Source organism: Perca flavescens, chromosome 23, assembly GCF_004354835.1.
Source record: "Perca flavescens isolate YP-PL-M2 chromosome 23, PFLA_1.0, whole genome shotgun sequence".
NCBI lineage: Eukaryota > Metazoa > Chordata > Actinopteri > Perciformes > Percidae > Perca > Perca flavescens.
The window spans coordinates 4544879-4559741 of NC_041353.1; the positions used below are offsets into that span (position 1 = coordinate 4544879).

The 14863-nt window shown below is 40.6% G+C and overlaps 1 protein-coding gene across 4 annotated transcripts in view; it reads right to left on the reverse strand.

The window, feature by feature from the left end:
- LOC114550090 (thyrotropin-releasing hormone-degrading ectoenzyme) overlaps window positions 1-14863 on the reverse strand; it is a 229183-nt gene that overhangs the window by 96459 nt on the left and 117861 nt on the right. For all 4 annotated transcript variants that reach the window (XM_028570598.1, XM_028570597.1, XM_028570595.1 and 1 more), the window contains one exon: window positions 6977-7090. In XM_028570598.1, coding sequence (XP_028426399.1) covers window positions 6977-7090 — 114 coding nt within the window. The remainder of the gene's footprint in view (window positions 1-6976; window positions 7091-14863) is intronic.

Genomic DNA, 14863 nt, shown 5'->3' on the forward strand with positions numbered 1-14863 from the left:
TTAAAGTGACTGCAAACACACATTTTAATACAGCCTTCTTTGTCATCGTGTAAGTGTCAATTTGTAAGAGGGGAAGAGAGGAGAGAAGATGAATATTGATTGTTCTCTGCTCTCTTTACATCATGAATATTTCTTATTGTCAATTTCCAAGTCAAAGTCCATTTGTTTCACATCAGTTATCTATGCCTCTTTGTATTCTGCACAGACTAACCGATAGAATGCTGCCAGTGTGTGTTGTACAGTGCTGGAAAAGGTACTCAAATTGTTAAGTAAAAGTTGTAATAATAGCAGCAGCAGCAGCTACATGTACTTAATGTATCCATATAAAAGGACTCGTTACACAGAATGGCCGCTTACTGTTATTGACGCATTCAAATATAATGTAAGCATGATTTTAATGTTTTAGGTAATTTCCAAATTAACAAGAAAAAGCCCTTTACGACAGGGAACTGAAGCAGTTCTCTCTGCTCTCTTCAAAGCCACCAGACTCCTTTGACAAAAACAGTCATTTTACCTCTCAGAACACAGTTTTTGTTGCTTTTTTCAAAAAACAATTCTGCCTTTTTCAAGGTTTTAGTCACTTCTATTGGAGTCTGTCGCTGTTTTCTAAGTTTTTGATACTATTTTCCACCTATTCTTGCTTTACTTCCTTCTTCCTACTGACTTTCCAAGTTTTTGTTGACTTTTTTCATTAGCATTCAAATGTTTTTCAGTTACATGGCTGTTTTGGTAAATCTATCGTCAGTGAACGTGGTCAGGGGGTACTTGGCTTAAAAACAATTCAAATGGGGTTATTGAAAAAAGTTTGAGAACTACTGTTTTAAAGGGTTAGGAACTAACAAAACTAACAAACTTACCAATCGAGGTAGCGGTAGAGCAGCAACTCCCGTGTTCTGCGAGGTAAAACTACTGTTTTTTGTCAAAAGAATTTGGCATCTTTGAAGAGAGCAGAGCTAACTGTCGTAAAGGGCTGTCTGACAGCAAGGTGAAGCACTGAAACTATTCTAAATATAGGAGAAGTAGCTCATACAACCACACTTCTAAAGATCTGAACTATCCCTTTAGTTATGTACCTCAAAAATGAATTAAACAGTTAATTTCCACCACTGGTGTTGTGTTTGTGTTGAGGTAAAGTTAAGGTCAGTCCCTCATTACTGCTCTATTGTGTCCATACAAAACAATTATTATTAGTCTTAAGCTCACTGTAGAAAAACACACTGTACTGGTACAGTGTAATTCAAATAAAGCTAATTACATATTGGACCTCGGCTGAATAAAAAGGCCCATTTTCATAATTTTTCTTTGATTTTTTAACCCTTGTGTTGTCTTCCCGTCAACCTTGAAAAAGGTTTTTTTGACGTTTTTGACGTTTGTTTTTGCTTTTTCCAACGTTTTAAATTGTTACATTTTTCCTCTATACATTTTCAACGCTTATTTCTTAGTCCCATTTTCTGATATAAAACAAAAATTGAAAACGGGTCAATGTGACCCGAAGTCAACGCAAGGGTTAAAAGCCACTCCTCTGTGTTTGGCAAAAAAAAACACTCACTGTGTGTCCGCCCCGGCTGCCTCTCTATTCAAATGGATATGAGCTGCTTGAAAAGGCAACTGACGTGCGCATTTTGATCAGTTTGAAAAGGAGGTAAAGAGGTGTGGCGTGTTCCTCAGTTGGCCACTCAGCTGCCTTAATGACTCGCTTAAACAAATGCTAACAAACCCACTGTTTGTTGTAAATCCGGCTATTATGTTGAAGTGGTGTAATCCCACTGATAAACTAAGAAAACAATGAGTTGGGTAGAACCCCCTAGAGAGGCTACATGTCATCTTGGGATGGCTTTCATAGCTTTTTGGAACATTTTCAAATCAAGTCTGTGTGTTTGGTTTGTTCAGAGCTGTTCGTTGAACTTGTATTGCTTGTTCTTTAGAATTTATAACACATGAGGTCTAGCTGCAGCCTTGACTGATCGTGCTCCAAATCCATTACTTGTTCACAAGCTCTTTGGGACCATCAGATACAATAAAAAAGACCCAGCAGGCCCAATAAAGACTTCATTTCAGCCCGACCCGAGCCTGACAGTTAAAATCTCGTTATTTTCTCATAGTAATGACACATGCAAGTTTGTTTGTGTGGAAAGCCCGCTTTATTTATGCTTTTATTAAGCAACTGTAGGAAGGCATTCTGAAAAGTCAACAGAGGAGCGCATTAGCACACACGGGGCAACAAGTGCACGTTAACACCTACATAATAAGCTTTTTTGAATTTAAAATGTTCAATGCCTTATCGTGCTGATGTGACCGAGCCCCACCTGAACCCAAACATCATTTCTAAATATCTGTCCGAAACCCGGCACAGCCCGTCGGGTACCATCGGCTCGGGTATCCATTCTCTAACCTAAATCCTAGTACTGTTTGTAAGATTCCCATCAATGAAAATAAATTACATAATGCCACCTTATTGGCTGAGCGATTGATTGATTGATTGGTTGGTGGTAATACAGAAACACTCCACAGCTTATTTCTGTCCTCATTTGCGTTTCAGTTGCTCTGCTGGGTTTTGTTCGCCTCCCTGCAGCGCTGTGACTCGCCGCTGATGGAAACAGCTTTTTAAACACAAATGTGTATTACAAAATAAATTGCTTTATCAGGAACAGGCCGCTTTATCATCGGTGTGCCGGTTATTGGAGAAACACTTGGTTTATATTAAAGCATTCAGCCATGCAGAACTACAGTAACAGGGATTTAAAAATGCCATGTCGCTCAGAAGCAGACTGTGTGTGCGTGCGGGAGATAAGGTGTTTTGGTGTAACACATTTCTCTATTGGAAGTAAATCACCACGTACTTCGGCAGAAACAAAGCACGAAGAAGTGTGTGTGCTGTAATTTAAAGTTCTGCAGTGTTCACCGTTTCTCAGAGTAGGTCTCATTGCCTGTCAGGGGTGAGAAAGAGAAGATCTGGGAGCTTTGGAGAAAATCTGAGCAAGAATTAATTTCTAATTTTATTGTGATTTGAGCTGACTCACTCTCTGCATCAATTTGTTTGCAAACCTGAGCAGAATAAAATGAAACTGGATGTTGCCCGCTGCAGATTGAGGCTGAATATTGTTATATTATCAGCATGAAAACACTTCTGGAAAAAGACGTATCTGACATTGATCCATGCGAGTGGAAGAAGGTGAAAGAGTTCAGGAGTCAGGACTTCCTCCTCCACAGAAGCCAGTTTTAACTTTCTTCTTATAGACACACACTGTATTTCCTGTTGGTTTTATACGTTATGTAAAGTTTTATACAGCAAAGTGAAACCAGATGGTGGAAGAAACAGAACTACAGACAGACCTTTAGCTAAGAATTTCTGTTTTGAACATTCCCATTGGGTAAATCCTCAGAGGATAGAAGATAGATAGATCATTTAATCTGAATCACCAAATTTGGAGATTCATGGCTTTCACTGGGCAGCATCAAATATAGTTTCTTTTCATGCTACTGTATCTATAATAATCCTCAACATAGAAACACAGGAGTCTCCTGAATATGCCAATAATCCTATAGGTCCTGAGAAATCATGTTTTGTTCCCATCAGTGTGGTGAATTGCTCTAAATCAGGGGTCTTCAATGTTTTTCTAAACCAAGGACCCTTTAATATAAAGATAGAAGGAGCAGGGGTCCCCTACTACTACTACTGTATAAAATGAAGTTGCTTATTAAACTGGGCCAAGTGTAGGGCAGTGAAAAGCCTTTATACATACCATTTTAGGGCATAGAATACTAAGCTATTGAAATAATAATTGCATGATTTTATAAAACATCTTTTAATTTTACACGTGGCACAGTGAATCCTTAGGATTAACTATCTGTGGATGGCTATTTTAGTGACCAGCTTACCTACAGACAAGGTGGGGATTTATATTTGCTAATAATATGTTGAATTCATGTTAAGACATTTTTTTTTTACTTTCAAAAATTAACAATAATATGGAGGCCCCCCTGCAGTGACTCTGAGACCCCCTAGATGTCCAGGGCCCCCTGTTAAAGATCTCTGCTCTAAATAATAAGTTACCCATGATCCTTAGCAGTTAGATGTTGCTTTGGATACAAAGCCAGTCAGACGTGCAAATTAGAGATGTAGCGAATTCAGAACACTGTTGTTTTAGTTGTTAAACATTTTTTGCAGAATTTATCCAAAATTGGCGGAAAATCTAAAAATGAACTGATTTAAACTGCAGAATGTTTTATCAATCAAAATCTAAAGCTTTAGTTGGCCGTTAGTGGCAAAAACAACACAACTTCTAGGGATGTGATTCGATGTTTCCGTTGTTGACTTCTCTACTTAAAGGATAAGTCTGCAGATATTATACATTTTTCTCATTCTCAACAAATCCCCTTAAAACAACACAACCATCAGTGAATGCATCCCCTGTCAAGTACTGTGTGTGTATCACAGCCTGATATATCATAACAAAAAAAACACATCAATGACACACTGTTGCACTGGGTGACATATTCCTTCATCACCATAAACACATACACTGTAGTTTATGTCGACTCAATCCCACACAAACCGTCTTGCTGCCACAAATACTCATTAGAGCACCAAATGTGGATTAATCCGCCGCTGAAAATGCACTTTTTATGATTCAATAGGAACCAAAGGGTTTTTGGGCTCACAGACACAGAAACATGTGGACTAACACATTGTTGGTTTAAGGCTGTTGGCAATAAGCAAAATATAGAGTAAGGGCAGCCTCATGCTTACATAATAAAAACACGATTCAACCCTAATGCACTTTGTTCATATTTTATTTAAGGTAGACCATGATTCATTTATGTTGTGTACATGTTTATGTCGGATAGAGTTTTTATAGGGTGGAGTTGTGGCTTATTGGAGGTGTTTTTATATAGTTCAGTACGGTATGGAGAGTTCAGCATTTAGCATGCAGCGTTACATATTGTAATTCTGTCTGTTTGTCGGTTAGTCCCCTACAAATGCACCATTTCATCTCGTTTGTCTGATTAAAAACTACAGTGACCAGCTGTTTTAGGAAAAGCCTGATGAAACTTGTCTTTTTTAAGAGTTCCGTCTTTAGTAGTGTAATGAGAAAACCTGGGGGAGGGTCTCGTTCTCCCTGCAGACACTTGAACTGAAGAATTCCTGGGTAATTGAGGACTAATGATTCTCACCTGTGTTAGTGTTAAGTTAATCATCTCCGATGGATTTTAGTAACGTGGCACCCATTAGACGCTCTTTATAACAGGCAACGCTGCTGACTAAAGGGGCCCTCTGCCTCCCCCTATTGGTAGAAGTGGTTCTGACCTGCCCACAGTTTGGAGTGGTTTTTATTGAGTGTGGTGCATTTTTATATGGTGTTTTCATTAGTGTGTATTGTACGGATCGATGTGGATTTGATTCTGTGTGCAGTGGTTCTCTCAGGGTGTGTGCAATATACATTTGCAGTGCTGTGTTGTAGGGGGCTCCGAAGCCAGATAGGGGTTTACCTTTATAAAGGGCTTTCTGTTTTGGTGTCCCTATTTAAATTAATTTGTATTTCTAATAAAGGCTGTATTTTGTACTAGGTTCCTGTACGTGTGGTGATATTCTTTTGCCTCCGACACTGGACCAGACCGGGTAAACAAAGGTGGTGGCAGTATTACACTGCCTTTAAAAATCTTTAATAAGTAGAGTTTATTAGAATAGGAAGCTGGCGCCGAGAGCCACAGACAGGAAGTCAGAGTATTGAGAGAGGGCTAAACACATTGTTGGTTTTGGTCTGCACATGGGATTTGTTGACAATAAGAAAAATATTGAATAATAATTTCATTTTAAAACGGTCAGGAAAACATATTAACTCTTCTCCCTCTGGTGGTATCTAACAATGCAGACATTTTGGGTTTTATTCCGCCACCAGCCCCTTACAATGGTGTGAATAGGGTTTTGTCAAAGTTACTTGAAGCGTCCACAAAAAGCGTCCTAGTTGCTCAGGATAATCCTCAGACCTCTCTGCCAACAGTTTCCATGGGGAATCATTTTCTGCCAAACACACAACCAACGTCACCAATAAAAACCTGTCCACAGAGAGATGGTCCACTTCTTGTTTTATTCGTTTTATTGTATGTTATGTCGTTTCACCCTCTGAGGACAAAAGACGCACCGGCAAGCCCAAGCAATGTGTGACAACACTCCTGCTCAAAAAGCGCTATTACAAAATTTCATTTTAGACATTTATTTACTATTTTATTCATATATTACGCTACTTTTGTGAACCCAAGACTTTTGTAAAATCATTTCAAGCACCAAAACAAATTGAGTTTAGGTACGTTTTCACAAGAGATTTGAGAAATATTTCCCCTTTTCTTTATACATCACTCTGGAACAATTTTGGGCGTCACTCTACAGAAAGCTGAGTTAGTTCGGAACATTTTGATATGAAACAGATCAGGTTATACGCAAATACCTTAAAAAGGTAAATTTAAGAAGATATGTGAAAATGCCCTTAGACCTCCTTCTAGGTCCTTGATGTGAAGCACTTTGGATACCTGCTGGTTGCTGTAAAGCACTATATAAATACATGCTGATTGATTGAGATCATTTGATTTAATATCCACAGTTTGTTTTGATCTCTTCCAAAATATCTTATTTTTAAATCAGATTTTCTGTTTTCTACCTGTGTTGTATTGGATTTCTGGAGACCTTTAAATGTTTTACTCTAAAATTAAATCTAATTCATATCTGGAGCCTTGAGCTGAAATCCTGACTCACCTAAAACCAGCTGAAGGCTAAATAATTGGATGTTATGAGCTGACAGACCGAGGATCAACACAGGTTCAGAATAGCTGAACGCTTATTTGCCGTTTGTCTTAAATAAAAGATTGGATACAAATAAATCAAAGATATAATAAAGTACATTGGTGTAGTTGAAAGCCTAGGAAGATTAATGCGTGTAATGAACATATGAATACCTCGATTGATATTGAGATTACTCACCATGTTCCACTTTGGAAAGAGGAAGTCGGTGCCGACGTACTCAAAGAAATGAGCAAAACCTTCTTTTAACCAGACGTCCTCCCACCAGACCGGAGTCACCAGATCACCGAACCACTGAAAGACAAAGAAATGATTTGATTTAGTTTTCCTTTGTTTTTGGAAATGATTTATAAACTCCCGTAGACAAATTCTGATGGTGTGTTTCAAGAAGCAAAATGCCCTGGTTCACACTAAAGTTGTCTCAGAGACAACAGCGCTGCAGAGGAGGGTCTGGCTAGTCCACACGGCATTCCGGGATAGGAGAAAAACGTGCTCTGGTTTTTTTTCTTTATTCCTTTAAAACAATCACAATCGTCTTGGGCGGCGCTAAGTGCCGGATGGAGCAATGGTGCCTCTGCAAAACAGCCTCAGGAAGGAACTTGTTTTGGGGAACATGTTTACATTCAAAAGTTGTTTTTAGTTGTGGAACAGAAAACTCCGATTGGACAGATAGTCTAGCTAGCTGTCTGGATTTACCCTGCAGAGATCTGAGGAGCAGTCAACCATAGTCCTCAGAATCCACCGAAGTTTAAAATGCCAACACAAAGAAAGCCGAAGGCCAAAATGAGGGACATCCGGCGGAATTTCTGGCGGCACCGGAGCCGTCCTGGAAATGAAACGTCGTCGATATAGATTAGTCTCCGCCTGACGATGCCAAACCAGCAGAGGCCAGTAGAGTCTGTCTGGATCCAACATGAATCAACAAAGGAGGGCAAAGAAGTGCTAGTTCCCCCCCCACTTTCATCTATATATTTATGGCTATTTAAGACCACTCATGCAGGGCAGTGACCTCCTCATATTAATTATCTATTCATGTTTTTTACTGATGCCTATATGTTTTTAGCTTTTTGTCTTTAGGTTGTTGGGTTGTAATTGTTGGAGCTTGTATTGCAAGACAAATTTCCGTATCTACAGACAATTAAGTGCTATCTACCTAGCTATCTATCTGTGATGAAGAAGGTGTTGTTCATCAGCAACACCGGAGGATAACCAGCAATGTGGCTCCAAGGTGTGAAAGCTTGCAGCCGTGGTTTGAGTGCATGGCGCTCATTTATATGGCACGCTACCACCTGGTTGGACTGCTGAGTCTGTTCTCACGGTGCCCTCAGAACCTCGTCAGAGTCAAGCAACAGTGAAGTTTATAAAATGGGGAGCACGGAGAGAATACACTGAATACACTTTGCTCATAGTGAAACGTATGGCCTCAAGAGTGATGCATGTGGACCCAGGCTGTTTCCTGGCGACACAGCTCGAATGAAAACGGTGTAACGTTTAGGGAACAAATGTGTGTCCCGGCCAGTTTTGTTTTCAAAGTCTCAACGTTCCCTTCAAAGCTTCATTCTTGCGTATGGCAGACGATCGTAAAAAAAAAAGTTTATTGCTAAATTCACTTTCAACCGTCATTAAAGCAGGAAAGATACAGTTTTCATACCTCAGCACAGTGTGTGTTACTCATATTTGGCAGTGTTTAGTGTTTCAGCAGTAAATTGTCCAACTAATCAAAGTCTGCATGTAAAGTAGAGCGTGTGTATGTGCGTGCGCGTGTGTGTGTGTGTGTGTGTGTGTGTGTGTGTGTGTGTGTGTGTAATCTTATTTGCATTGCTTCCCTCTGCAGTTGAAACGAGTCGAGTTTAATGATGTCGCCCAAAGTCATAAGTCTGTCCACATAAAAGCACCCAACAACCTCTCTCCTCCCACCAACAACAATACTGGCTAGAGTACAATTAGAGTTACTAGAGCCAACTGGGGTTAATATCGGACAAATAGTCATCAGTGTTTGTTTTCAGAGGCTGCTCTCTGAGTATGGAGACCCATATCAAGCGCAGGCGGTATAAGGCTCATAATCAAACACTAGCAGCTGGTGCAGAAGCTGTGGAAACACTTTATTTTTGAAGATAAGTAGGGCCTAATTATAAACATATCGAACAACTGCCAATATGCAACTATAATTGCAGCAAACTGTATTTTAATTACTGTTAAGTGTTGGCGGCAGCAGCAGATCCAGTGCCTCGTTCTGTTAGAAATCAAGTCCCAACAAGCCATTTTTAATATACTGAGTATTGTCGCGAAAATTGTTGTTGATTTTCTCCATGTTTTTAGGATTCAAATGTTGTATAAATCAGGCTATGAATGATATATGAACAAACCCCTTTGTAAAAATCTTCAGAATATAGATAGGAATGAAACTGGAAAGTAAGGTGTATGGAGCTACGGAAGTGAAGATTTCACGCTCAGTATGAGAAAAAAAGGCCTTTAATAAAAGGTACTTATATCCTAAGGCGAAATCTACAGACACAAACACACACCTAAAATTTGTATTTTGAACGCTTTCCACTAGTCTGAAAAAAGGCATGCAAGTTTTTGCCTGCCGTGCCTGGCTGTAAAAACTATTCATGTTACTATGCAAAAGAGAATTACAACTGGGGAAAAAAAATACAAATTTGCATGGAAATATAAGAATATATATAGCTTGGTGTATTTTTACCATCTAAAACGGAGCTGGACGTGCCTGGAACACCTCCCTAGGTAGGCATCCAGGGTCATCCTTACCAGATGCCCAAACCACCTAATTTTTATTCTCCTAATTTATTAAACTTTTGCTAGTTGTTTTTAATATCTTATAGTAACTAAATAAGCTTTAGACTGAACCAGGCCTGGAATTTCATCATATACTGTATGCCAGGGCAGCAAGACCATCAAATGAAAGAATAATTTTAAGTCAACGGAAATAATGAATTTAACTTGAGGGTAACGTTAATGTCACAAACATTTGGCTTCACTGTTGTTGAGTTTCTTGTCTTAAATTGTTCAGTAATTTATTCTTACCTCAGCTCAGTTGAGCTTCTCTTCTGATGAGTTGAATGTAGGGCTTAACGATTTTGGAAAATAATCTAATTGTGATTTTTTTCACCAATATTGCGATTGCGATTTAATATGTGATTATTTTTTAAGCTCTTTGTCTTCTGTATTATTCAACAAAGACAAGCAATAAATCATTGTATAGTATGAACAACACAAGATTACATAGATTTAACGGTCGTAGATGGCTTTGTGTTTTTTTTTTTTTTAAAGTGCTGATACAGGTTTGTAGTGTTACCCCGTGAGGTAGCAATGTTAGCAAGATGCGCATCACCTTCTTTTTTTAAACCAAAATAGTCAAACACAAGTGACATACTGTTCCTATTTGGGAGTAAGTTTCTGCCAAGCCTGAAGCTATTGTACAACAGGTCAAGGTACGGCGTAGCGTTAGCGTGCCAAGTTGATACCTTCTCTGCAAATGCAGACTGCTTTGCTCTCGCGAATCACGTGACCAAATCGCAGCCTTTGCGATTAGGAAATCGCGATATTATTGCGAATGCGATTAATCGTTCAGCCCTAGCTGAATGCGTTGCATATAACAAGTCGGATTTCCATTGTTTTCGTTAGCTCTAGCCAGGTTAGCCATTGTTAGCAACGCCAGTTCATACCAAAGCATTATGCTGTTTGACAAAAGTGTTTAACTGTATGTTACTACAGCTTTCACTACTGTTGAGGCATGAGGCAGCCATGTTGGATTTTGAGCTCATGGTACTTGCTGGTTTCCAACTTTGACCTCGGAAAATCTGACTTCCGCGTACAAATAGAATGCACAGTTAGAAGTTCATTCAGTCACAGCTTTGCAGCTTTGGCACATCAGGATGTGCTTGATTAAGTCTACTGGTTTTCCAGTGCTAGATTTGTGTCAAACTATTGAAAGTCTTGGTTTTCCAGCAGTTTATACCAGGCTTGAAATCGAACCCACCACTGGTTATGTGGGCAGCGATTCACTGGATGTTGCCCAAAAAGAATTCAGAATCTCAACAAAAGACACCGGTGTATAAAAATCAGGAAAACAAGGCATCAGCTGGGGCAGTGCAGGCGGGGCATCAAGGCCACTGTGGCCATAAGGCATATCATTTTCAAGGGGCATATGGCCAAACTGAGAGGGCACGGCGGGCAAGGCCTTCATGGCCCCCATGAAATTCCTGCCCTGGACTGAACTATAAACTTGAATAATAAAAAATATGTCTGGACACAGTCCATAGTTCATACAGCCTGTAGATGGAGTGAAGCTAGGAATGTGTCCACACATGCATACTAACTTCCTCCACTTTCTGGCAGGCCGAGTGTGCGTCTGGGCAGGGATTCAAACCGACCACCCTGTGGGAGCTGGCAGGCTGCTGAGCTGCCTGGCTCAACAGGCAGCTGGTTCAGCTCCCCGAGGCAGAGCTCCAGTCACACTCGAGACCCACTGCAGTTTGTGAAAAACAAAACGCGCCAGAGGAAGATGTCCTTGCACGATGAGGTCGCTGCTACACCTACAATCTGTAAACTTCAACAGCTCAATCTGTGTTCTGTCAGATGGATTTTACTTCTCTGTCGCTGCACGCAGTCATAACCTCAGCTCACCACTTTAAAGACATATTAAGAAATATTAAGTATTTAGCAAGATTTTTTTCCCCCCGTTTAATTATGAAGCATTCTGATCAAACTGTACATTTTCAGCTCTTTGATTTTTTTATTTCTTCCATTGGACAAACTGCTTCTGAGCTACTCTTTCATTAAACATGACAGTTGACATTAGATTTTTGTTCTTCTGCTTTGAAAAGATTTGAGCCTTTATCCAGCTGGCTGGTAATGTTAGAAGTGGGTCAGTAAGTCTTCAGTTCTCATCAGATTGGTTTCATGCTGGTACGGTTTGTTCAAGCCTCCTGACAAATAGGAAATATAATTAATTTTACACCGGAGAGACATTTAGTTTCGTAGTGACAGACTCACTGAAGAGAACTAATCCTCTATAGTTGTTACTACTTCTGGAATAATTAAAAATGACGCCTTCTGTGGTTCCTACAACACACTTTGTCTTCATTAGCTGTTCTGTCATCTCTCATCCTGTTTTAGCCTCATTAAAACATAAAAAAAGCCTACAGTGCGTTGGCCATTTCTGCCGGGGGAAGTTGACTCGGGTTGCTAATGTTCTGCTGTTGCTGTGGTTACACGCATGCATCGTAGGTGGGGTTCGTAAACTGCAGAGGGGGTAAGCCAAAAACGGAAACCATGCAAAGCTGAACCCGAAAGACTGCTGAGGCGGAGGATTCTGGAGAGAAAAGTCAGACATCAGGAGGAATGATGATGAGTCAGGAAATGGAGAGACGGAGAGATGGAGGGATGGAAGGAGGTCTCTCGATAAGATTTAGTAGAAGCCAAGAAAATACCAGAGATGAATGCTGATTGCTCCAATAAACTTTAAAACTCTACACCGTACAGGAGAGTCCTACAAAATAATATGAGCATTGTTTCCATATTTTAGACCACTTTAAAACTACGGCTTCCCAATGAAAGCCGAAGATTAATAGTATATACACAACAAAAAAAAATAAAAATAAACATCTAGCAGCTAAAGATTGTGATGTTTTTCTTGGGAGTTGGTGGAGGCCAAAAAAAAAACAGAAGACAAGTGAGCGGATGAGTTGGAAGCAAACAGGACTTCAATGGGATGGTAATGATGCCCCGTGTCAGCTGGATGAGTCGATATGCAGATGAAGGTGACACGTTAGCAGTAATACCCGGAAAGGCCGAGGGTGAAAGCTATTTCCAGCCTTTGATTTTGTCAGCGTCTTAATTAGCAGAGGAATGTAAGTAAACATGATGCCCCCTATCACCCCCATCCCCCAAAACAGGAAGGGGCAGTATTTCTCAGCCTTGAATAGGGCCTGCACACCTTGCTCCCCTGGTGCACACAGCCTCAATAACCTCCACCATTTAGAGGGTAGTGCAGTCTGTAAGTAACCTAATAAATATATTTATTTTAATATAATTTATAATAAATATAATCCATGACACAGAGATATCAGGGCTGTGTTTCCATTTTCAGTTTGTTTTGACCCCTAATAGTCAAACAACACTCATAAAAAAGGGTGTAATAAATTAAAAGGCATTTTCACACCAAAAGTTTGTTTGCTCTGGGTCGAATCAGTTGATGAGTTTGTAAAGTTGGGAGCAATTTCCCCTTGGTTCGGTTTTGTTTCACAATCAGAAAAATCCAAGGGTACCAAAATGCGTCATTACAAACCACGTAAGAACATTCGCTCCGCTTATTGGTAAGATGTGTCTGGGGCGGGAGCAAGAAAGTATACAGGAAGAAGGTCCTGTTTGTCCATGGTCAAACCAGCTCATTTCGTTTAAATAATCTGAAATTGTTTCGCGAGCGACGTTGCTACGTCTGCTCTGGTCATCGAGACTTTGCTCTTTTCTGCCGCCGTCTGTCTCCAACTTCAGCGGCAGCCGGTTTGACCACGGATATACGAGAAGCGTACTGAGACCACCTCATCAAGCAGGTCTCGGTTCGCTTGTTTGGTCCGCTTTTGGTGAGCATCCGAGTGTGATTGCTGCATTGACACCTGCCCAAACGAACCGCATCAAGGAGGAAAACAAACTCTAGTGTGATTCAACCGAACTAAATGTGGCAGGTGTGAAAGCGCCCTTAAAGTGGCAGCTTGTTACATATTAGTCTTTGTAGCAGCAGTGTTGCTGGCGCCTTGCTCCAGGGCTTCTCCTGGGAGAAATTCTGGTGCGACAACAAACAGTGTTGGTGTAAAACATTTTACAGTAACACAGTAGGGTAATGGACTTCTTCTTTATTTTCATAAATTGAATTGCGGCTGCTGGTATGCTTAAACTAACATGAAATTTTTATTATGCAATGACGAACTGAATTAAAACAAAGAAGAATAGACAAACCCTACTGTTTGTTATAACCATTGACATATGGTTATAACAGCTCCACTCTTTCCTTCCTTCACCTCTGTCTGTCTCTCTCTCCCAGAACAAAGCAGATCTGTGCCTTTGATCATCCTCCTCTTCTTCTCCTCCCTCCCTCCCTCCATCCTTGCTGATAAATATTCATCCCTTTCTTCAGCAGATGGACTGAATCTGATTTTCACTTTCTGTTTGGATGGAGCTCCTCACAGCTCCATGACAGCCAACACAAAATGAGTCTTGGTTGTCATTTGGCACAAATACTGTTTACAACTACACATCTGTGAAACTAGAACAACTTTCACAGTGTCTTCAACCCTCACTGGCTAAATTGGAAATTAGCATATGAACAACAGTCGCAACACAGTCTCAAACTTCCTGCTTAATTAATCTGTGACTGGCAGGTTGGGGATTTAACAGTGTCAGGTTGGCACATTGATTTGGATAATAGCTTATGCTGCATCTTGCATCTTCTCGGGTTGGATTAGGGCTTACGTCACTGCATCTGGACTACTTGGACCTGGTATAAGACTATGGCTGCACCTCATAGCCTTATTTGATAGCTCCTCGACTCCTTGGTCCTCGGCTGAACCAGAAGTTGTTCTGTCCTTCCCCGGCGAAGGCTGTCTCAAAGCTCTTATTTCTACCCCGAGGACCGAGCATGGAGGAGCTATAGGCGAGGCTACACGAGAGCAGCCTTCCCGGAAGCCGTGCAGCGCAAGGAGTTGCTAACTCCGACCATACAGCTGACAAATTCATGTGACGCTTCAGAAGGAAAGGACGTCTCATCCCTCTAAAACACATTGGCTCGTTGCCTCTCTCTCCTCCCATGATTTCCTCGCGTCTCTCCCGTGCCTCCTCGGTGGGAGGGACTAGGAAGGGAGGCAAATGGAGGAGTCAACGAGGCCATTTAAGGGCTATGAGATGCATTACAGGTCTATAGAGTTGTAGACCAGTTGGATCCAGGCTTAAAGCTTTGCTACAAAGATCTGCACTAGTTGGACCTGGGATTCTTATCAGGTAGATCCAGGATGAAAACCCATCAGATCCATATGAGTGGGATCAAGACTA